A 26,735-nucleotide genomic window follows, 5' to 3' on the forward strand; every position below is an offset into this window, starting at 1 on the left:
CATAGGTCTACAAAAAAGTCCGTATAGCTACCTCTTAATGATAACATACTAGTTATACCAATTTCAATATCTTAAAAAAATATTCAAACAAATCTTATAACTACATTTACATACATATTGTAAACCACATTACATTAAAACTATCATTACGTGGAAGCGTACCAAGAATACTGGCAGCATTTCCGCGTCCGTTGGATAGGTAGGCTGATCCGTTGACCGAAATAGCTGCCAGCGCTTTGTTGTCCAGGTATCCATTTTAATACTTTAAAATTTGGACTGCATTATTCCCGAATTATATATATTTTTATTCTATGCACAGAACAGCGTCTGTCTGGTCAGCTAGTACCTAACCTATAACACACTGTCAGTTAATCAACATTGGATATGTCCGACAACGTCTATATTTACAGATTAGTTACAAGTTTACAAAGTATTAATATTATAGCAGAGCGTAGAGACGACCTGAAAGGCCACTGACCTGTAAAATACCACTGGACAGGCTGTTTCATATGTTTGACAGCAAATGTGGCTATTTGAAGCGCCACTCGCGAGCGTCCAGAGAACTAATATTGACGTATAATACAAATGGCTGCGAAGGAACGTGCAATACTCTGAAGTATTTTTGGATTTTGAATTAATTTCGTTCGTTTTCCGTGTGATTTATACTTCAAGAATCAACGTAATAAAGTACACATTTTTTTTTTGTAAAAAAGTTTCCCACCGTCTATGTTGTCCATTAGGCTGTCATCACTAGTTTTAGTATCGCAGACTCTCGCTATGGCCGACAGCGCCAAGATGGCGAATATCAAACAGGCACAAAAGCACTTTGGCAGCCGCCAGTCCAGTGGTAAATAGTAGAGGCCAGTGTGAAAGGCCGATAACGCGTAATCAATTATTATAATTGTCAATTTGTGCGTAAGCTAGTAGTTTAATATTCAAAATGATAAGGAGCTAATATCAAGCGTGGCTGACTGTTTAGGACTTATCAATCAAAATCGGTTATAGTAACAATAGATTCACCATCAGTAGGTACATTTCTTTGTACGAACCCCCCTTTGGCACAATTTTAGTTTTAAGTTATTTAATTAAGTACTGTGATGCATAAAATTTTATTTTTAAGTAAATCTTATTCTATTTTATTCAATTTACTGTAATGGGTTTAAAGTGCCTGAAATAAATGACATATTATTATTATTATTGGGGATGTTTTGAGAAAAGGAGAGGTCCGAAGCACCCGCAACCGAAGAGCATGTATGAAAAGAGTAGAATGTAGAGGAAGCGCGTGAGGTTTGTAAGGATAGAAGCAAATGGCATTCTATTGTCTCTGACTACCCCGACGGGAACAAGGCGTGAGTGTGTGTATGTATGTATGAATTATTATTATTTCCTTTTATATTTTGCTATGTATTCGTTACAGAGTTTTCTCTTTTGGACGCTTTGCTTGTCTATACGCTATTATATCTAATGTACAATAACACGCAAATATGTTAAATATGGGGTATATTTCAATAGTAATATCTGTATTAACTATTATAATAAAATAAAACGGAAGAATCTATATGAGAAACAAGATGGCGCAGGGGAGCCTACACCTACTCCGCTTGTGCTGGGTTTTTGGCCATTAACGTCATTCATTTCAAAATTGTTATTAATAAGTGATTAACAACAGAGATTTACAGCGATTTTCGTTTGAACATTAAACATGAGAATAGCTACACAACTTTGAGGTTAGGAAAACGAAGAAAGGCCTATCAAAGTTTAAACAAACATAACAACATAAATCTCGCTAAGACAATGTACAGCTACTACAATTACTAAAAAAAATTTCGACAATAACATCCAATGCGTATTATTTGAAAATAATTACGCTTGTAAAAATATTCATTCTAAGGCGAAATACATAGTTATTAAAAGAAAAAGTCAGAAGAGATAAAAATAAAGTCATACTTTTTATTACTAGGCGCATACGGTTATTGAAAGCTTATTACCTACTATGATAATTAATAGCCCCTGTCTTTTCACAATGAGACCGTGAGTGAATTTATTTATTACAATAACACTTATATAATAATAAACCTCATAACAGAGTTATCCAGGCGTCTAACCGATTTAGCAGGTAACCCAAGATCTGGTACGTACCTCTGTCAAAGGATAAGTTTGGCCATACAAAGAGGTAACGTTGCCAGCTTCATGGGCACCTTACCTGCCGACAGCGTTCTTAATGATATTTACTATTTGTAATTAATTAATTTTATTAGATTATTTAAGTTTTATTTTATTATTTTTTATATAAACTGTGATATTAATTTTAAGTCATAAGTATGTAAATAATTTGACATAAAATACATATAACACTTATTATTAAATTATCTGGTTGTAGAATGCTTATTTCTGTTTTATTATGGAACCTTGCCGGCCATGAAACAATCTCGAGTTTAGTAGATTTTATTGTCACTGTTGGTGAACGCAAAGAGACTAAAGTAATCAAATCTATCTAGTGGACCTGTATAGATATGCTTCATAACTTAACTTGATTAGAAAAAGCACATCAATTTTACTGGGTAAGTAGGTTTTTTTTGTAGTTTTGAGAACATTAGCAAATAAATAAATGATAAAAAACATTAATGCTACAAGTGATTTTTCTTTCAGACAATGTCTGATGTCTCGTGCCAGATATTGGCGAGACAACACGTCCTGAGGATGCCTCGTATAAAGGCGAAACACGTGTCGAATTGTTTAAAGACAAATATTGGCGGAATTAACACTAAAGAAAACTCAAATCATTTGTATAATTATGGATTTCCACAAAGTAGCGCCTACTTCAATATATTAACATAAATGCTTCCAATTTAGATGAAGAATATCATAAAAACATCAAAAATTTTAATAAGGCTACTGACAACCCAAGCTCTAGAAGCTATTTCATCAGGCTTGCTATCCATCGTGGAAATGCTGCCAGTATTCTTGGTACGCTTCCACGTAATGATAGTTTTAATTTTATTTACTTAGTCATAGTATTGTAAATATAGTTATAAGATTTGTTTTGTTTGAATAAATGTAATTGATTCAAAGTATTTTGGATAACACACATAACATTATGTTACTATTATATTATATATATATATATATATATATCTAATATAAAAAATTCTCGTGTCATGGTGTTAAACTTTGAACTCCTCCGAAACGGCTTGACCGATTCTCATGAAATTTTGAGTGCATATTGGGAAGGTCTGAGAATCGGACAACATCTATTTTTCATCCCCCTAAATGTTAAGGGTGGTCCACACGATTTTTTTTTATTAATTTGTTTGACATTTTTTTTTAATTTGTTTGATTATGAGTCAGCATTAAAAAATACATACAACTTCAAATTTTCACCCATCTACGATCAACAGTTACTTTTGTATCGCGATTTTAATATCGGCAATACAACGTTTGCTGGGACAGCTAGTATATACATATATATTATTAAGTCTGTGTGAAATCACGCTCTGAATCTCAATATTTTTTTTTAACACAAGTATTTGTTCCGTAAAATACCCCCACCTAATAAAACTATAGATACTTTGAGATACGAAAACATTACATGTTTCAGTAAGTTATACTTATTTAAATAATACACTTTTTAATGGAATTATCCGCTTCGTGGACCAGGGGGATATGATCAGAAAAGGCCAAGAAAGGTCGGGTTAGCTAAAATAATTCTAAAAAATGTAACTTCTACGCAAAATGTAATGTAAAAGCGCTGTTACAATTACACGCGTTTTAATCCTTTCAAAAGTATTTTATATAAGTGTGTAACACACGTTCTTGTACAAAATAATTAACAACGTTGTTGATTCTCCACTCCTACTTAGTCGTATTTGCTTCAAATGTCAAATAATAGGTCATCGCTCCACCGATCAAATATTTTTAGTGCCATTCTTTAGGACTAATTATTTTAAGAATAGATTTCTTATCAGAGCTTGCAGAACACACAATGACTGTTATAATTACATAGACATATTTCGATGTAATAAGTACGATTTTGTACCTAAAATTTGTACCTAAAGGTTATATTTGTATCAGTGAATTTATTGCCTCTTTAAACTTTTGTATTTTTTTTTGTAATTATTTTTAATAAGTCTTAAAACTTCACTATGTAATAAGCATCGATAGGAACTATTTTGGCTAGTGTAATATTTATCGATTATCATAACTTTATGTTATATAAATAGCTGTAAGTTTCTTTATACAAATAAATGAAATAAAATAAAACAGTCGCTTTAATCAAAGAAAATACAAAATTTTACTTACTTGAGCAAGGTGCGAGCATTCTGCATCTAACAACTCTCTGAACGCCACGAGGTCACGCAACAGTATGTCCTTGGTGGCGTGACCCACCAAGTTGGGGTATGTAGTAATGTTGTACGGCAAATGGGAACACAGCGAGAGTACTAGCGGCGAACATTCCTGCAGCTCTTCAACGTCGGGCATCATCGGCTCAGTTGTGGGCGGCTCGGCGATCGTGGTTTCACTTTCTTTCAGAGCTTGCGACGATATCACAGAACTTTCCTGCAAATAATCTTTATTAATGACTCTCTTTGCTAACATAACAAGAATTATTGATGATTATAGAAATATGTAGTGATGATTTGGTCGAAACAATTATACTAAGGTTATATAAAAATATTAGAACTCAAAAATTCTGACTGTTATATTGTGCTTCAGACAGTCAAAAACTTCCACCCATTCGAAAAGTATGCCTCAGACCTGAGAAGATCGGGCGCAAGAAACTCAGCGGGCTTCTTTTTTTCATAAAAAATATGGTAATAATGTAATATTGTACAATAAAACTTATTATTTAATAGGCTGGGGGCGGTCGCTCCATGTCCAATAATATGGTATCATCAAAATCGGCCTACGCTTTAGGTGTATAGTGCACCACAAAGGAAATACAAACCATACATAAACATGCATACATACATAGAATGCATATGCAATGCAATAAACACAGTACCCTACTTTGCGTCGCGAAGTTCCGAGTTCTTCTTCGTGTCAATTCAAAATTTCACCGGAAATTCATTCACCGGCATTTCATCAACACATCAGAAGAATCGGCAATGTGATGATAACTTTGTTGTATACAACATTCGAGTTGAAACGAACTCTTATTTCCTCTATGTAATCCGATTTAAATAGTAGGCCTATAAATTTACAGTATAATCGAAATTAAAACTATCCTATCTCTCAAGTTGGACCAAACTGCACACCATGAAGTAATCCCCATTAAAATCCGTTCATTAGTTTAGGAGTCCATCGCGAACAAACGTGTCACGTAATTTATATATATTAAGATGACATCTAAAATTATATGCTGAGCTTAAGCTAAGACAACCCAATGCAAAAGCGCCCGTGTTTTATCACAAATTCAAATATTTTTATTCAAAATAGGATATGATATCACTTATTAAAAGTAAAAGTAAAGTAAGTAGCCTTCAGCAAAGTTTTATGTCAGTAAATATTAAATTACTAGCTAACACACACATTGACAATCGTTATTGGTTACACATTGTCAGGTCGTCTATTCGCTTGTATGTTCTAGTTCTATGAGTAGGCCTTACTCCAAATAATAACCATTATAGTATACATCTCAAAAAACTGCATTTGTATTGATTTCACAACTGCGCCGAAAATGCTGAGTTGCGGGCAGAATATCTGTATGAAAATTTATTTCTAACATGCACTTCAATTATTCTCTGCTATGCCACTATCGTTTTTTAGCGATACTTACAATTTAATGTATAACAACTTCAACTGGGTTCTGTATTTTCATTAATTTAATGTTTGAAAGTTTTTAAAATTAAAAAGGATTGTGTGGTTTTTTGAAACCACGGTAAAAGTGAAACTTTTTTTCACATTCTATAATGAAGACATAAAACAACAACATTTACATTAAACACTGACAAAAACAAACAAAATAGCGTGGAGCACTAGCACAAATGAGTAATAGTCTATACACTACACGGTCAGCTGCTGCGAACTATAGGCTCCACCGTCACGCGACATGCAACACACGGACGAAAAAGTTTGAGACGATGTAATAAAAGTTTCACTTTTATATTTATATTGAAGACAATATTCTTGTATAGAGATCACTAATATTCCCCCCTTTTTTTAAATAACTAGCTTTATTTAATTATTTATAGACATTCGAATTTTTGGTATACAGTGCCCTATAATTCGGTTAATGTATCCGACATTAAGCGAAGTCTAGTAGCAGACTAATATCAAAATTCTGATCAGCTACCAGAAGCACATGAGCCAGAAGTATGTAAACGGATGTCTTAGAGAGAAAGTAGAACAGGCTGACGTCATCTATTTATATTTATAACGCTATAGAATAGAATATCTGCTAAAATTTGTTCATTTTTATTTATTTATTTGGATCATCAACATTACATATTTTAGAGAATATTAGAGAGATGCCTAAAACAATAATGCATTAAAAATTAAAATTATGGCTAATAGATAAATGCTTTTATAGTTTAAAATAATTATTTAGCCAAAAGTAATAGTATTTAAATATTATTTTTTTTACCTACAAACAAATGTTTATTTTATATTATATTATTGAATTAAAGCTATGTAATGTGTATTAATGACGTATAAATAGAAAAATTCCAATATTGACAATCAAATATATTGTGCTGTACACCTATCAATTGTTAACAACTATGTTACCACGATTCATACAAATAAATCATTTCATTTCATTTCATTACACATTTATATAAACTTATGCTAGGTATAATTCTGATATATGTAACAATTAAAGATGAACACATCATCCGATGGTAACAGTGTGGTTTATACAGTGAAAAATATACAGTAAAAAAAGTACTTAATTTATATTAAGACGCCTATAGACCTAAAAAGTAACATTTTTGAAAATTTTTTGACATGTTTATCTTCATATCTTTATCTAAATTATTGCAGTTTCGAAAATACGATTACGAAAAAAAATCTCGATAGATTTATTTTTTGAAAAATAGGCTTTTAAAATGAATTGTTTTATATTATCATAAAACTATGATGGCTATAACCACAAAACGTATTTTACTCGATAGTTTATTAGTATTTATAAATATTCGTCGTGGGTTTTATCAATTCGCTTTGTAAATTATTTTATATTAATTTTTTTCGTAATAAACCAAACGCGACGCCTTGGTTGCATGCTCGCTAATGCCAGCAGTACGCCAGGATATAATTTATATGGTTTTATAATGCAGAGGATATAGGTACGTACTACTTGATGTGCGAGATTTTATTTTATTTTATTGAACTATTGTTGAAAATATCGATTTCGAAAAATTTTGAACTAACGTCGTTGTATAATCTACAAGACGAAGGTTTTCAACCAGTGTGTGTTGCCAGTGATGACTTACGGTAGGCAGATGTGGTCGCTAACTATGGGCCTTATGGGAAAGCTCATGGTCACTCAGAAGGCAATGGAGAGGGCTATCTATGCTTGGAATTTCCCTGCGAGATCGAATCAGAAATAAGGAGATCCGTAGGAGAACGAAAGTAACCGACATAGTCCAAACTATTGCAAAACTGAAGTGGCAGTGGGATGGGCACATAGTTCGACGGACTGATTGCCGTTGGGGCAGTAAATTCCTCGAATGGCGACCACATATCGGAAGACGCAGTGTTGGTAGGTCCCCACAAAGGTGAAGATCGCCGGAATACATTGGATGAGGGCAGCGCAGGACCGATCGTCGTGGAGATCTTTGGGGGAGGCCTTTGTCCAGCAGTGGAGGTCTTCCGGCTGATGATGATAGGGATGGGTGCTGATGATAATCTACATACTAAGCCTTAATAGTTATAGTAACAGTTGTAGTTGAATGTTGTAACTTACCTCGATCTGTAGAGTATCTGGCTGAGCTCCGGCAGCGGCGAAATAAGGTGCAAGAATCGCTCGCTGCATCACTGACTTGACGTCTGTCGTGCTCACTGCAGTAAATATTGGTTCAAATGACACCTCGAAGTGAACCCGCGTCCCATCATCTGCACTAAAATATTATACAAGGTCAATAAAACATCAACTTACACTATTTCTATATATGCATTCTCTCTGGACCTAACGTCGATGACGACACATAGTCGCATTGTTACGGTGTGCAAAACAAGCATCACTAGAATATTATTATTAATAAATAAACTACGATTTATTTTCTCAGTGTTATAGATTAATGTAATGGTTTTCTGATGCTGATTATAATAATAATAATATTGACACACTCTTGCATAAATTATCTTGTCCCAAACTAGGCATAGCCTGTACTATGGGTACCAGACAACGATATATCTAATAAAATATACTTAGTTAAACAACTCTGAAACTAACATCCGTATTCAACATATAAATGATTGCACCTACTGGGATTCCAACCCGGGACTATTATTATTATAACATTGATTAAAAATCAATTAAAGGATCTTGGCTTAGTACAAAAACTATTTTATTTATCTGACAGAATTACAGAACTATTTACAAGAAAAGTAAAAAAAATGAAAACTTCAATAGCAATGATATCACGAAAATATCATGACATGACGTAAGGCAGGTAATGAAACTGCAAGCCGTACTAACGCAACAGATCGATCGCGAGGGGTTGAAAGGGGAACGGGAGGGGATTCACGTTCCACCGAGGTCCAGAGATAATGTGGCCATTCAGTACAAGAATGTTCTTAATTCGTATTATAATTAGACTGTGAATTCACTTTTTGAAATCAGAATCAATCTCCCTTCCGGAATACACCAATGAAATTCAGTTAAATTAAGATAATAAATTATTATTATTTTTACACAACTTATTTGTACAAGTTAGCAGCTTTGATTCCAAGGCGGTTTATCATCCAAAAATAAGAGATATTTTGTAATACTCTTTTTCACAGAGAGTTTTCTTAATGACATTTTTAAATTTACATATTGATAGATCCTGGACTTTACTGGGAAGTTTGTTATAAGAGTGGACACACTGGACCATTACGAATTATAATTTTGTAGAGACGTGTTGCAAATTAACTTGAGCGGCGATATTAAATCTCCGTCGAATGACCCGTGTGTTTGCTTCTATAAATGAATTATGTTTGATAATTCTATCATTATTATAGGTACCAGACGGGAGGCTCCTTTGCACAGGATGATTGCTAGATTATGGGTACTACAACGGCGCCTATTTCTGCCGTGAAGCAGTAATGTGTAAGCATTACTGTGTTTCGGTCAGAAGGGCGCCGTAACTAGTGAAATTACTGGGCAAATGAGACTTAACATCTTATGTATCAAGGTAACGAGTGCAGTTGTAGTGCCGCTCAGAATTTTCGGGTCTTTCACGAATCCTGAGAGGCACTGCGTTGTAATGGGCAGGGCGTATCAATTACCATCAGCTGAACGTCCGGCTGGTCTCGTCCCTTTTTTTTTCATAAAAAAAGGTCGAAATGCGGCGTTAAAACGTTGAAATGCTTTATCGCATCGTTTCGGTAAAATTCAGAGTTCATATGATCATCATCATCATTTTATCCGGAAGACGTCCACTGCTGGACCAAGGCCTCCATCAAAGATCTTCACGACGATCGGTCCTGCTCTGCCCTTATGCAACCTATCCCCGCGTTCTTGATCAGATCACCGGTCCATCTTATGAGGGTCTTACCAACATTGCGTCTTCCGGTACGTGGTCGCTTTCGAGGACTTTACTGCCCCAACGGCCATCTGTCCGTCGAGCTATGTCACCTGCTCACTGACACTTCAGTTTCGCAATCGTTTGGGGTCCGTCGGGTTGTCGGTTACTTTGGAATTTTTTATTTTTTATTGACAATAAGGGGCAAGACAAGCAGGAAGTTCAGCTGATGGTAATTGATACGCACTGCCCTTTACAATGTAGTGCCGCTCAGGATTCTCGAAGAACCCAAAAATTCTTAGCGGCACTATAATTGCGCTCTTCACCTTGAGACATAACATGTTAAGTCTCGTTTGCCCAGTAATTTCACTAACTTCGCCCTTTAGACCGAAACACAATAATGCTTACACATTAGGTACTGTTTCAAGGCAGAAATAGGTGTCGTTGTGGTACCATAATTAAGCCGACATCCTGTGCAAAGGAGCCTCCCACTAGTAGCTGGTTCTCCTACGGATCTCCGATTCAATCAAGGAAAGATTAAAAAATATTAAAAGTTGTATAGCAAGATAGTAAGTACTCACATGTTTGCTACATTTTACGTAAATAAAGAGGCTTGCCTTCACGTTGCCCATACAGTCACAAGTCAAAACCGGTTTCCGAGCTGAGGCTGCGGTGTAATATTTATCATTGAAGTTTTCCACGACCTTATCATTAAAGTGCACTTTAATAATCGACGTGAGAAAGTCACTGTGTGCTCACTTTTCTAAGCTAAGAACTTTCTATGCACTTCGTGTTGTTAAACTACATCCAAGGTTATAAGCCCTTTCTTTTAGTGCCCTGGTTTTCAACCTCGCAAAACTATTGACCAATAAATTACAACAAGTAAATTTGACGTTGTAACTGGTCCGTTTCACATGCTTAAAAATCTGTATTATTAAGTGGAATCTAAAATGAATACATTTTGTTTTTTTTTATTTGTCCGTCATTATTCTGTTTAAATACACAATACGAAGGTACATTATATTGTAATACGTAAGTAAATACAACGTGCCGCGTGTTAAATATTATGAATGTATCGATCTGTCATTATGCAACAATTTGTCTTTTTTCGCCAATTCATAGCATACAATCAGATTCATATCTGTTTTCATCGATTCATAATGACATAAAACCAATAATTAATAGCCCGATCGTATTCGGGTGTAATCTTAACTGCCCTGCAACACGCTCCATTACAATTTGTACGACCGTGAAAGCGAACTTTCTCCGATTTGAATTACTTTACCATAACGCTTATGTGCCTGCCTACTGATACGTACAGATACTCATTTAAACATTCATTTCGGGTTTAGTTCATGAACTATGTATATGAATCATCAATGGCGTTCATCCAACGTTGCTTATAATATACTTAATATTTATTAACGGTAGTTCGTTGCACAGTCAAAATTTAATATTATTTTAGCTAACCGGAAATTCTATATCTAATCTCATTAATTTCATTTAAAGTTTAACCGTTTTGTGCTTTCAATACAAATGTGTTTTCTTTGGTTCATTTTCATAATCTTACAGCATCATCTAGCAACTTAAAAAATTGATTTGATATAGAAAGAAATTCTGAAAGAATGCATCGGATACGGATACAGAAACAATTTATAAGAAACTAGCTGACCCGACAGACGTTGTTCTGTATATAATAAATAAAATAATGTTTTTTTTATGAATTTGTCAATAATATATCATGAAATCAAGATTTGCTTCGTAAAATTGCACCCTGTTGTTGTAATAAAACTGTTTCACAGCATAACTGTCAAACCGTTGCGTCAATAAATTCGACGGGGTACGCATCAAAGGAAAAACATATTTGTTGTTTTTATTTAATTCCGAGCATTTTCCTATTTATTCACCTTTTAAACCTTCCCTGTAGTTCCACAAATAATTCAAGACGAAAATTAGCCAAATCGGTGCAGCCGTTCTCGAGTTTTAGCGAGACTAACGAACAGCAATGCATTTTTATATATATAGATTTATTGGTTTGCCGAAACACGGCAAATAAAAAATATAGAACGTTCAATCTAAATAAATTAATTTACCTTAAGTACTTTTTAATTTTGTAACTTGAATAAGTCCAATAATTTAAAGTTTCCAAGGTTTTCGTTTCAGACATTTTCTATCACCGCTCCAAAAATAAATAGTCCCTTATAACATTGCCGAGAAATTTCACTGTTTGGTCTGGTTCTGTTGTTGTTAAATAATGTTTGTTAGTGTTGGGCCACAGATATAATTACGCTCCGAAAGCGACTCACCATGACCATGAATATGGAGAGGTCAAGTTTTAATTATATAACTCTTGGGTAACTAAAACAAAGCTACCGGTTACGAATAATGATTAACATTTCATTTGAATAATTTTATTTGTTATGATCTCGTTTCATCTGTATACGAGTATTCTCTCTGTATATAAGTTCTCACAGATAAATAACTTGATAATAATCAAATGTTTCCAGATTACGTGACTTCGTATAATAATCATCTACTTATCTTTCGCAACAGTTCTTTTTTAAAGCAGAGTGTCACACATTAGGACAATGAAATTAACCAAAATTAAAACGTTAATTTTGGGTGAATTATTTTCACCGTTATATGATCTCACAATTTTGATGCGAAATCTTGCCAGTGCCAGAAAACTAATAAATTACATACTTTTTGGCCAAAGCTTTACTTTTTAAAGTTGCAATTTTATTAATTTCGTAGAAAATTGATGACATTTTAATGTAAATAGTAAACATAATGAATTAATATCATAAATTTTGTAAGTCTACATTCAGAATACAACCATGGCCTCCACCGAAGAATCGGCGCCCGCTGGTGTCTCGACTGAACGAGCGGTTAATTTGTTGATGTGAAACCCAGCTTTATATCTATAATTTATTTCCAGAGTTCGGTGAGTCTTAAACTGTATAATTAGAAAGTTAACCCAACTTAAAACTTAGCCGAATTCAGAACAAATAAATAAATTCATAACATTTGAGTAAATCGTGTTGTAATTAAAGTTGTCTAAATGGTCATATATTTGGCATTACAGTGTTTTATAAAAGAACTACTTAGAATGGAAATGTACTGAAAAGAGACTATGGTTAAAGGTATCAAGAATAAAATAACTAGTATTCAAGCTCATTCGTATTCCTTAAACAGCCAAATTAACGAAGTTAAATTTGTAAGGATTTCAATAGAATCGATAATGGCAAATGGAGGTCCGTAGTTCGGTGACCTCTGTCTAGTATAGGAAACAGACGTGATTGAATAATCTTGATGTAAATAAAATGTAACCTTACTTGTCTAACGCAAGAATATCAGCGGATACGAAACAAGAGCGCAGTTCCGAGTTGCTGTAGATATTATAGAGCATCTGCCGCATCTCCCCCTCGCTGGTGCTGTTGTCATTTGCGTCGAAATCGCCTTCCTCTCTGTGACCCCACGCCGTGGCTATAAACGATCCTTTGAATGTCTGCCGCTTTAACGGATCTCCAAACAGGAACATATCTAAATAATTAAAACTTTCGTGAGACATTATTAACTTTATTTTTTTTAAACCGGATTTAATTACGATTCACAGATGTTGGTGCATTTATGTCTTTGGTTAGACTTTGTGTCTCGCAAGCTTTTGGAAGCCATTGAAATATTCAGTTAACCTAATTTTAATACCTGAAAGGGTTGGTCTATGCCAGCTGTAGTGCCGATGATTATATAGTGGAAATTGTGAGTTCGTTTAGTGCACCCGTGAACGCCAAACACAAAAGTTTTAGTCGTCATCACCCGCGCACCCTTCGCCCTCCGCCCTGTTAAGCCCCGCACTAAGAGCGCAAATGAGTAGTGCTTGACGGGACCTGACCGCGAACTCACTCCACTACTGATGATGAATCTAAATGATCTAAAACTAGTCGGTACCAACACTGATGTATCGTGAGTAAAGCTGATTAAAATAAATAAAGGGATACGTAAAACTACAGTTCGCAGGAACTAATCAAATGCATCCAATAACCAACATTTTGTTCGTTGATACAATTATTGTACAAAAGTCATGTACTTATTGACAAACACTTAACTAGAAAAATTATTCTGGGCAATAAAAATACATTAAGTCTTAATATAAGATATAAATAGTATACCTAATGATTGGGTTAATACCCAAGACCCAACTCAATAGTTTCGAAGCGACTCTACAACAAGGGCAAATGAAATGGGTGATCAAGTTTATTTTACTGTAAAAAATTCTAGAGAATCTTTAATCTTACCTGTACGTACCTATTAAGAAATTTTACAATACAGTGCGATTTTTAAGGAACTTATTGCCACGTACTACAAAACCATGGAATTATTCATTCATTAAACAAATCCCTTGCGCTGTTCCCACGGTAATAAGACATGAGTACCCTCTAAATAAGGACGTACTTCAAAGATCGGCAACGCTCCTGTAAATCCTCTGATGTTGGACGACGGTGATCACTTAATATCAGGAAGAAATCAATTTGATAGTATACCTACAATAATAAGCAAATTTCTACAGTACGTTCCAGTACGGCATAAACAAAAGAATACAATAATGCAACGTTTGAGTAAAATTTTCTGTACATTGAGAAACCAAGAGTTTCATTGCATTTAAGAATATTTTGCAGTCATTGATAAAGATTAATGTTTTGCATTTGGAGGCTTCCATGCACTTGTTGTGGCGATACGAGGTCGTTGAATGCTTGGCCTTTCATCTGGTGACTGGCGCGGGCGCAGCTAAATGTCGCAGCAGGTATTTTTGTTTTGGTGGGAAATAATTGATATATTCGGCTACAATGGATTTTAAATATCGATCTATCACGACGCTGGTTGTTTAATATAAACGTATACTGTATTCATTGATGTTTTGAACGTTGCTATATCATGTTTATTCAAGTCATTCGATAGGTTCGAATGGTCTGGCCATTGTCATATTTGGGTATGCACTGTCAATCATTGAGGAAACGAAAGCTTTTTCTGAAAGCAGTGTTACTGTCTTATTATTTTTAACATCAATGAGGAGCAGATTTGAATCGACTTAAACTATTTAAAAACATAAAAACATGTCAGTAGGCTACTATCACAAAATTTGCAGGCGAGTTTTTTACTGAGGATATTTTATTGTAATGATATTGAGAAAATAGGCTTCTCATAGTTCTTAAAATAGAATGAATCAATAATGGTACCAACGGCCGAGGTAAATAGCTACTGCAGCAAAGAGTAGCAGCACCAGCAGAGCTGCCAGAGCCGCGCAGCATCCCCTGCAGGGTCGGCTCATCTTCCGCCGAGTGAACCTGATGTCACTGCTGACCGACATCGTTGACTCTGGCCTATTTGACCGACATCGCCGTTGTCCAGTCTGAGTCCAGCCGTAACCGAGCTGTAAAACAAAACTCATGTAGTTATTACATTTTTTGTATTACAGATTGTATTCACTTGAATTATTGTCCATATACTTACTAGCACTCTATATACAACTTTCTACCGAGAACTAAGGCTGGGCAAAGCTCTTTTTTCTCATTTGTATGGAAGTACTATGCTTAAGTGCATAATTACTAACTGGCAGAATGTATCTACGCAAACAGCTGGGGCCACAAACGATTGTACTAATTAAATTTTATATTTCTTTTGGCATTTCAATATCCATTTCATTCCATATATGAGATGACGTAATTCTTAGCTTATTATTTGTATGAATGTGACATATAAGCGTTTTGTATATTGTATGCATTTATAAATTACTAGCTGACCCGACAGACGTTGTTCTATACATAACAAATAAAATACAGATTTTTTATGAATTTGTCAATAATATTTCATAACATTAAGAACTATTATTTAGTTAAATATGCTTCCAGATCTTATAATGAAATTGTTTCACAGCAGAACTGTCAAACCGTGCGTCAATAAATTCTCTCATAGAAAATATGTCCATACAAAACAAATATTGGAAATATAAATAATCAGGGGTGGAATTTCGTAAAATCCTATCTTAGCTGACCTCTACTCGGTGAAAAGAATATTCCTACCAAATTTCAAGTGTTTAGCTCTAATGGTTCCAGAGATATCGTGATGAGTGACTATATACGTGGAAATCTCTTATATATATATAGAAGAAGATGTAGAGCTTGAAAGTTTCTATGATTAGTTACGTAAAAAGGTAATTCGCTGCAATACATCTCAAAACTCATCGTGACAGACACACAGTGATGTTAGATCCGTATTCTTGTGTGTGTATTACTGTGTATAAAAGAGTCTATCAAATACACGTCTTGATCACGGATTACGTATTAAGACAGAATACTCTAGTAATGCTGCCCTCAGGTCATTGTGTGTTGCGTTACGCTTGAAATCATATTGTCCCTGTTATGGACAATCGATACCGCTGAACATAGGCTTATAGGCTGAGCTATTTTTCGTTCAGTCACATGTGCATCTTTTAGTAGAAATTGTTACAGCATAATAGCATAGCAGCCTATGAAAAGATAAAATAAATTGCCTAATGAATTTAATGATTTACCTTTCAGAGTTTTTTAAGAGAAGACTGCATCAGTGGTTAATAAATAATTGCTTCTATAGTTTAAATGAATTTTGCGATACAAAATGAATTATTATTATTATGAATTAGTCTATTTGATGATAATATATGTAAATGAAATACTTTTATGATATTGAATTTGTTAACATTATACATAGGTACTAAATGAATTATTAAATTATTTACGTCTTATATTATAATATCTTTAAATTTTCATTTTAAAAATATTAATGATACAATTGTGAAATCCGATATGTTTCAGTATAACAGTAGGTAGTGTGTGGGTATTTAGACAATTTTATAACATATTTTGCATGTCAATTGACGAAACATTTTGATGTTTCGTCAATTGACATGCAAAATCCAAAGATTATCATTAATATTAGATATATTAACATCTTAAGTACAATGTTTTTTGCAAATAAAATTTCATTTAATTTCATGTTACCATAAAAATCGAAACCGTATAAGATATAATGTACCTATGTCATCTTTTATTTCTTTCTATATCAATTAGTTAGATACCGTGTATAAATTTCTTTACAAAACTTTGGGCTTAAAGATATTTATTTCTCATTAACAACTTAAAGTCGCTTATATAAGGACAATAATTGATAAATAACAGTTATAATTCGCTTCGTTGTTCGTTACGCATCTATTGGGCTGCATGATACGATAAGCAGAATTTAATTATGTTGAAGAATTAATAAAGATATTGTTTTAAAAGGCCGTATACATAAGATAGGTAAGAATTAAGATTATGAAATTAATCAAAGAAAACCCATTTGCATTGAAAGCATACATACGTTAGCTTTAAATGAAGTTTAAGCTTTTAATTAATGCGTGATATATTAAATTAATATGCGTTCATAAATGCGTTATATAAATAACCAAAGAGGATGTAATAGTATTTGCATATTACGTAATAAGAGGCGGGACTGCCAAAGTGATAATTGAAATTTAGTTTAGTATGAAACGTGCAGTCATTTGACATAAGTTTTAAATAGTAGTGATTACAGTATCGCGATTGGCCACGAAGTATAATCCGGGTAAGTACGAAGTATAACGTAGTGGATTTCGGCTATCTCCTATTTTTACAAGATTATAGCCGTCATCCGTCAATCTGTCAATGATTGCACGTTTCATACAACGGAGTGAATCGCGTTTTTCTTAGAGAGTTTCGATAGCCTATAAATTACGTCGAATGCACGCCGTCGAGTCATATTATGGTCATGAACTAAATTCGAAATTATTTTTAAAGAGAAACTTTTATTACATCGTCTCAAACTTTTTAGTCTGTGTGTTGCATGTCGCGTGACGATCGGGCGGCGCCTATAGTTCGCAGCAGCTGACCGTCTAGTGTATAGACTATTACTCATTTATGCGAGTGCTCCACGCTATTTTGTTTGTTTTTGTCAATGCTTAGGAAAAGGAAAAGAAACAAATATGATATTGGTTTTATAAGAAAATACGAGAATGCAGTGGATAACGTTTGTATGGTAAATTTCTGCTAATATTTTCTTATAAAAGGAACCATACCGTCATCAGTGCTACAAGAACAAATGCAGCTCTGACAAAAAATCGTGATTAAATTAATCAAAAATCAGGGTTTCGTGCTCGGCGTAAGCGTAATTTCCTCCTCCGAAAAATTAATCAATCTTAGGAAAGAACAGAAGTGTCAGAATTGATTATACGAGTTTTTCGCTTATTGCTTTGGGATATGTATAGTACAACAACAACAAAAACAAGAATATCAAAAAACCAAAAAAACATAGATAATGAAATTGTTCTTATTTTGAAAATAAGAACCAAAGACAAAAGATTTGAGAACGTTTGTATGGAAAATTATTTGCCAAAGTTTCTAAGCAAGAGAGCATGGGTGGAGGACATACTAAAGGTTATTTATAAGAACAGTATTAATTATATTACGAGTAAAGCGAATATCAGATTGCACCTCAATACTTTGTCAACGAGAACTTTCACCGTTATAATGCACAAAATGTAAGTCAAGTCAGTAATTAGTTATTATTTTAATAGTACGCGGATACCGTGTGCCGTTTGTAAGTAGTTTAATGCCGCTATCCAGTTTATAATTCATAATTTATGAGATAAAACTTGTATTTGAAATGTCAATAATTGACTTTATATTATAATTTGCTATGTTATTATTTCTTGTATGGAAAATAATCATAATATTTTGTTATCAATTAATCTAATAGTAGATGTGACATGCTGTGAGTTACGCGTTGAAATCGCCTAAATAGGCACCTCAGTTTGGTCAACAAAACAGTTAAAAGCGATTAGAATGGTAGGCGGGGCAGACGCGCCGCGAATATGATCGACGGATCATATTTCATATTATACTAAAAAAATACGAAACTTCATAGGTGTGAGCTGTCAAAAGTAGGCGTGTGTTGGCCGATTATCTATGTGTTGACCAATTATAAGGCTGTGTTAAGGGTTAGTGTAAATGCGAATGAATGTGTTTATTTGACTAGGGCGTTCCCATGCAAATTACGCGTGATAGCCATTCTAATATCTTTTACCTGTTCTGTGGTATGGTCGGAATAAAAAACAGTAAAACTTGCAGTTTTTGCCTTGAGGCCGATGAACTGCCTCTTCATCTCCTCTACGATTGCGGCCCATTAATGCATAAGCATAACACCATCCTTGGCGACTACACCTTGCTCCCTGATGCTGTTTGTAATACTCGCGTCAAGAAGATACTGCGGTTCGTAAAGGCGGCAGGGCTTGACGACGAATATAAGTATGAGTGGCGAACACAATAGTGCAATTCTGGACGTGGTGTAACTAGGACTCTTAAGGACTAGGTCTAGTCGCCAAATAGCCACAGTTGTGAGGTCAAGTGATGGTTATCACTTTAAAAAGATAACAAATTGTTCCTACATATTGTCAAGGATTGATTATGTGTGCATTGTAATATAAAAAGCTAAAAGTCCAGAAAAACACTTTTATTTAACGTTTAAACTTAAAATGTCTAGTCGAAACTCTTAACTATGGTGATTAACCTCTCTTAACTAATTGACCAAGAACAAATGTTAAATTGACCAAAAGCCTATTCGATCCACAAAATATCTAGATTCGAGAAGGAGAGTTTTCAAGTTCCTCAAATGATTCATTCAATTAGATTGAAAGCGAAGGGGGAAGCTAAAAAAATTTAGGAAATAATATATTGGAAGGTTCTACGTATTAAGTAGTAACATACTGCATACAAACTACAGTTAAATATCTGATTCAGTCATAACAGTATGATAATTCTGCTACAAATCATAAAAGAAAATGAAACATTCTGCAACTGACATCGCTATGGTTCATTTGTTCACAAGATTGCCTCAGAACTTGAGACGTAAGACTGTTACATCTGAGTATTGTATGAAACACTCCGCAGCTTTAAGTAATGTAACAAAAACTAAAGAGTTCTACATCACAGAGTTACAAAACAATATTTCGACTTGTTTACAACAATTGTCTATCTATAATTAGAACTATGGTGCGTTATAGCAAAACCTTTATTAGGTGGTTAACAAATGCCAGGGCTCACGAAATTGTTTGAGTTGCGCCAGATCAATTTAGAGTCCGCTATAGGTCACCAGTCCATTAGATAAATCATTGTATTTTGCGAAACCCATTTATATACCTACATATTATACATTATTATTGTATTTCTAAAACAATGCCGCAAACAGACCAAGTGTTTGCCTTACAGGCACGTTTACCTACTTGTATAAAGGAGATATGATACGTGCTGGAAAAAATTACCTCGAATACAGTTGACAAACATGTGGATTCTTTTAGAAAAATAAATGGAAACTTAACAGTTTCTATACTCTACAAACATGTTATAATTTGTGATTTATACAAATTTAACTCGTTATTGTTACTGTGTTAGTTATGTCCTCATAAATATTTTATAGATGCTAGAGCGATTTCTGTTCGAATTATTTCCTTCTCACATACAACTACAATTACTGCGCGGCAGTTGATACTCTATCAGTGCATTTATAGAATGAATTAAAAAATATTTTTTTTAAAGGATATTCTTGAAGAAAAGCAAACAGCAGCAGCCAAACTCTGAAATGAAACCCACAACGATGTTGTCAAAGTGGTAGACTAAAAATTACGTGGAGGAGAGGAGATCTATCAAGAAGGTAATACAGAAACAAAAGTTAGGGAGAATTGAAGTAAAAACTGTTGTGACCCCGGGTCTTACTCAGGAGGAAAAGTCAATAAAGTTAGTTAATTAAGTAAAAAAATGGATATTCTTGAAGAAAAGCAAACAATAGCAGCCAATCTCTGGAACGAAACCCACAACGAAGTTGTCAGAGGAGTAGACCAAAAATTACGCGGAGGACAGGAGATCTATCGAGATCTATCTATCTATATATCTATCTATACACAAACAAAAGTTAGGGAGAAGTGAAGTTGTGACCCCAAATGTCACTGTGGAGGAAAAGTCAATTAAGTCGAGTGTTAACGCGATCCTTGAGCTCTTCCTTCTGCTTCAGATTATGCAAAAAATTGATCTGCAGTCAATCAATGATTTCATGAGCAGGGATGATCACCTGACCTGGTCATGTAGGTTGATAGTTGACATCTTCTTCTACTTCCCACTAATTTAACGCGAAATCATAAATAGATATCATATGAAATAAATACTAAAAATTACTATCAATAGTAATTTGCAACTGCAAGAATTTGCGTTTTTTATGATCAAATCCTTTAATGGTAAATCAGTTTCATAATGAACCTGAGTAGCAAACCAGACAAACTGGAAGTAAACACTAACTAACTGCGGAGTGTCAACAAGCCGGTAACTACTGATACGTAACTCACGAGTTGCTGGCCGGCTTGAAAGTTGTAATTAAAAGCTAAATGCGATCGTGTGCTGTTGTGAAAGTTGATACATTTTATCTACGACTCTTACTTAATCCATTGTAACAATTGTATACATAGTCTGTGTGTCACAAGTTACATTCCCTTTACGGTGATTTCCTTAATACACCGCTTACCCATCTATCTAATGATTATCGTCCAGTTCTATTGGACTGCTTGCTCGAATAAAACTGTTAAACAAAACGAGAAACCTTTAGGAACACGGGCCAGGGTATAGGCCACCTAAACCTTTTACTATGCAAATGTAATTCGCACAGTACCTACTAATGAATACTTTGTAATAAATAGTAAAATAAGTGTCCATTTACGAAAGGAAAGAACAGCATGCAGTAAAACTGTGTTAAATGACCTGAAGATAGTTGGGAAGAAATCATTCCGAAAAGGGAAGGCAAGGAAGGTAAAAACTTACTGTAGTAGTCACGAAATATTTGTATTAAAGTATGTTAATAATAATTATATTTCTTTAATGATATAGTGGGTAAGTATTCATTGATAGCTTCTGTGATCTGTCGAAGTATTCGTAAGTATTTACTAATCGTGTTCACTGTGGATGTACCTATTGATAATAGCAGCACTTATACATGCTTAGTCCGGTTGTGTTGATCGCACATTGACCCCTTATTCAGGGTGTTCTAGCAAGACCGGTCGCAGTGGGGAAGTCAGACTGTAGAGGTGAACAAATTGATGCTGTAGTCGTGTTACCTTACTCTTTCGTAGAATTTGATAGTCCTCGGTCTTCTTGCAAAAACTAATATTGCCGATTACGTCATATTTAATTCCAGATAATCCTATCGTACAAAAATATAAGTAATCAAATGCTGTGTCTGTATGTACAATTAGCTTTGTAACAGTTTGTCTTTGTCTGTGCATTTGAGCATATTAATCTCTTTGTGGTATAATTTACTATTTAGTGTTTGTTTCATTTTTGCCGGCTTACAAAAAAGGATCAGGACACAAAATCTGTGTGGGCAAAGGCAAAGTGAAAAATTATTTTTAATATCCATTAATTCTTCATCATTATTTTTGTTATATTCTCTAGTCTTTTTATCAACTACTTATCGCTGGAGATTTTTATAATTCGACTGTATCAGGTAGGTATCACTCACTGTGAAAATTGTGGTATAATTTACTATTTAGTGTTTGTTTCATTTTTGCCGGTTTACAAAAAAGGAGATACACAAAATCTGTGTGGGCAAAGGCATAGTGAAAAATTATTTTTAATATCCATTAATTCTTCATCAAAAAAATTGTTATATTCTCTAGTCTGTTTATCAACAACTTAACGGCGGAGATTCTCATTATTTGACTGTATCAGGTTACATTGAATCATATTCACATATATAATATGCCTACTTTGGTATCTACTTGATAGATGTCTTTTATACAGTTTTATACAAACAGCCTGCTTTGTAACTTAAGCATACCTATTATTTTAGTTAATTAAATGTGTTGAATGTAATGAGATAACTTGTCATTAGTACTACCACAATCGACAATCGAATAGTATTTCAATATTGAAAGTAGATTGTAATTAAATACTTACCTACTGCGCGGTTGTGATCAATGACATATTGAATTATTAATAATCAAATAGTATGTACAGACCAGTTTTTGCAACCTAGTTAATTGATATTCGAGACGTTGTTCGTTTATGCTAACAAAATATCGTCAATGCAAGTGATGGACTAGAAATCCGTGAACTTTATGAAGTATTCGTTCACCTTGGCGATCCCGCGTACTCATTGCACAATTCTAGTAATGAAAATATTAGAGACGTGCAAATTTCTCACTATTGTGAGTTATTTTAACTTCGATGACAATGGTTATATTCTCTTTGTTGCTTGTACAGTTTGCAAACCAAATAATACGATAATAACAACTATAATGATGTCTTGATTTTCGCCCGGGATAACATTTAATAATATTTGTATGTAAGTATGTCTAGATTCTGAGGGAAAAGAAAGAGAAATGGACAAAAACCGTTACAGAATGGTATCCAAGAGACGGGAAACGAAGGAAAGGTAGACAGATTAGAAAGTGGGAGGACGATTTTAAAAGAATAGCAGGACCGGACTAGATGAGAGTAGCCAGAGACCGAATTAGGTGGATGTCCATAGAGGAGGCCTTTGTCGAGAGACAAATTACTAGTTAAGCTAATCTAAGTTTTATTTAAAAGAAAAATTAAGTCACTAGTAATAATAAAGGCTATTTTATTTCATTTATGTCTACATTCTTTACCGTTAGTATGTAGGGGACCTACTGGCTTATTATATTAAGGACCCTGGTTAGTATTAAACTTAATTAGCGATATGTCACAGCATGCTTAAGACTCAGGATAGCATAGAGGACAATAAAATATTTTATTTATTTCTTATTACTCAAACAAGAAAACAGCAACTCTAAGACATAATTGCAAATTAAATCAATCGGTGTTGTAGTTATATATTTTTTTTAATTAAATAGATCTGCCCTGTTGAATATTTGATTTCATAAGCATGAAATGTACAGCTTTCTGGACCGCTTTGAAGCTAACAAATTGGGTGGGAAGGAAGTAATCATGTTATTGTAAAATCCATGGTCACGTTAATTTGTAGGTATGTGGTGCCTATGTCTATTGTTCTCAAACGCTCGCCTCCTCTATTCCAACAATTGCCCTTTTTAAATCTATATTTTTTGAGGTTTAATTTCGATATTATCAAGCCTTAAGCTTGTTTAGGGGCTGAATGTTTAAGTGTCTAGACTCTAGAGGTCGCAATGGAACACAGGGCACAATACCTCGGTAGGCCGAGGTCACTATCAGAGATCTGCTGGGCTTACTGGTAGATTTGGGTTAGCAGGAGTAAAACCGACAACTTATCATGTAAAATAGGTGCAAATCACACGACAAGAACATAAAATATCTAGCAGAAAGTGTATCTAAATATGTACAGTTGTTGTGAACTAAATGCAAAAGACTGTAACACGGTTGTGGTCAGTGGGCAATGCAACTCAGCGACCCGGATCGCCACCACACGGCTGGTCAGCGGTCGTCTCTAACACGACACTCGTTCGTTTGCCAGTCGGCTCTCTCAGTGACACACTTATTAGGTTCCTACTTTCAGTGCTCTACCGAATGCAAATACTCGAGACAACAGGTGTCGTTCCATTACCTGTAGGTGCTGCCTACGCGACTTCGTATGTTGCATAAGTTAGTTAAATGTGGGATGAGTCTGTAGTTAATTATTATTCTTATAAGTACATGTAATTGATGATAATGTTATAGACATGAGGAGGCGCAATGTTTACTTTATTTGGCTTGAGAAGGTTGTGAGAACCGATTTTAAATAGACGCTTTCCCTTTATGGCGCTGTTTGTTATTTAACTACAGCACTTGTATAGAATATAAAACGACTTAATACGAGACATTTATTGTCATCACTTGACATTATGGTGTTCTATTTATGCAGCAATAAAAGTGTTCTTATATATATTTAAAAAATATTGTTAGATGTTAACAAATAAATTTTTTGGTCGTTTGATGGTGGTTTAATGCACCTACTTTAGTTTTAAGTAGTGGTTAATTAGAAATTCGCAGTTAAAACATTATTATATGAAAACTTCTTGAGCGTGCGTGCATGTGAAGGGGATATAACTTCAAGGTCGCGTAACCGACCTGATAATCTAAATGTTATATCTAGCTAGCTATAAATATACCGTATTCATTATTATGAATTTCTAATTCTACAACGTATACTTATTTCAAAGTTAGTAAAAAATTTAAATTCTGTCGGTAGTCTACTTATTCTTATGTTTTTTTGTAATGTAATTTTTATTTATTTTTATATTATGTAGAAGTGCTTAAACACAGCCACCTTTTTAGTAATGGAAGGGAAGTTCTTACTAAATTTATTATCAAGCTACTTTTACTTAATTATAAAATATAAATCAAAACAGCAGATCAAGATTTCCTGCATGATATTGTTCAAATAATAATAGTATCTCACTGGAGTGAGAGGTTGAGCAAGGACAAACAACTTAAATGTGCTCCGAGTTTTAAGTTTCCTGCTCACGAACTAACGCACGACAAACAGACATTTTATACTTTATATCCCTTCTATCTATTATTATTATTGTATTATTATATTATTTATACTATTATCTAATACAGTTTTTAATATTGGATTCGTGATAGACTTATCTGTCTATACTAATGGAAGATTTTATACTTATGTAATTTTCTTGCTCTTAAAAATGCCGTTTGAGTTCGGAGAAGTGTCATGGCGATCAAGACAACCAATTGAGGACACGCTTAATTATTTAAATGGATAGATCTGCATCTTTTTAGGAAAGAGTTGGTACTGATTTATAAGTTATATAACTATCACGTAAATTATTCTGATTTAATGAAGTCTTAGGGTCTAACATTTGTCTTCGAAAGTTAAGAAAAGTCCAAACATAAGTAAGACAATTACCTATTACCTCTTTTTCGGGAAATCGTGACATTACAGTTATGGTTGAAAATCTTTCGTCTATATACCTATATAAAAATGAATTGCTGTTCGTTAGTCTCGCTAAAACTCGAGAACGGCTGGACCGATTTGGCTAATTTTGGTCTTGAATTATTTGTGGAAGTCCAGAGATGGTTTAAAAGGTGAAATGCTGCTAAATTAAACAAAAACAACAAATTTGTTTTTCCTTTGATGTGTCCATACATAATTTCTATGAGAGAATTTATTGACGCATTGTTTGACAGTTCTGCTGTGAAACAATTTCATTACGACAGCAGGGTGCATATTTTACGAAGTAATTTTTGATTTTATGATATATTACGAGTATTGACAAATTCATATAAAAACATTATTTTATTTATTATATACAGAACAACGTCTGTCGGGTCAGCTAGTCTAATTATAAAAATCTTGCGAACTTAAGAAGAAGACTTTATAGACCATAGTGGTCAGTGTACCCGACTGACCTCGAGTTCGATGCCCGAAGTTCAGTTTTTTGGCAATTTCGAATTATGACTTATTAAACGTTTGTTTTTGACTCATTAATAGAAATATATTTATTTACCATAGAAAGTGACAATTACATAACATATTGCAACAACACTTTGTAAACGTTATGAAGCTACATCAGTTCGTAAAGGGGTTTTGACATGGGGAGAAGAACTGATAAGAAACTCCCCAGCTTGATTTTTAAATTATTTAACATAATATTCTTAATATAATATTATACAATTTTAGGTGGCCTGCGCAGAACTAGACATTATGTATGTTTATCGTATTAAATACATATATTACCTATATTAGACAGCATGTGTATGCTTTATTATGATAACATATTAGCTATGTCGTCTGGCATTTTCCATTGTTACTACAAACGAAACAGGCAGGAAAGCACAAGTCACTGATAATAAAATTAAAACTTCCAGCTTGTAGTTTATACTTACTCCTTCAAACAAAGTACTATGTAATATGTATAAGTTAATGTCGATTTAAAGTTAAATCAATCACGCCGGCTCGCAATCTATACCTTAGATACCTTACTAATGAGATGTTTGCAGTTTTATGCTCTAAAATACGGTTGGT

General features: G+C 34.0%; 1 protein-coding gene across 1 annotated transcript in view; it reads right to left on the reverse strand.

Annotated features, from left to right (window-relative positions):
* LOC126970700 (atrial natriuretic peptide-converting enzyme-like) overlaps positions 1-26,735 on the reverse strand; it is a 39,856-nt gene that overhangs the window by 9,293 nt on the left and 3,828 nt on the right. The window contains exons 2-5 of the mRNA XM_050816793.1: positions 14,904-15,093; positions 13,001-13,208; positions 7,904-8,057; positions 4,300-4,557 (exon numbers count right to left, since the gene is read on the reverse strand). Coding sequence (XP_050672750.1) covers positions 4,300-4,557; positions 7,904-8,057; positions 13,001-13,208; positions 14,904-15,093 — 810 coding nt within the window. The remainder of the gene's footprint in view (positions 1-4,299; positions 4,558-7,903; positions 8,058-13,000; positions 13,209-14,903; positions 15,094-26,735) is intronic.

This window comes from Leptidea sinapis, chromosome 21, assembly GCF_905404315.1.
Source record: "Leptidea sinapis chromosome 21, ilLepSina1.1, whole genome shotgun sequence".
In the NCBI taxonomy this organism is placed as follows: domain Eukaryota; kingdom Metazoa; phylum Arthropoda; class Insecta; order Lepidoptera; family Pieridae; genus Leptidea; species Leptidea sinapis.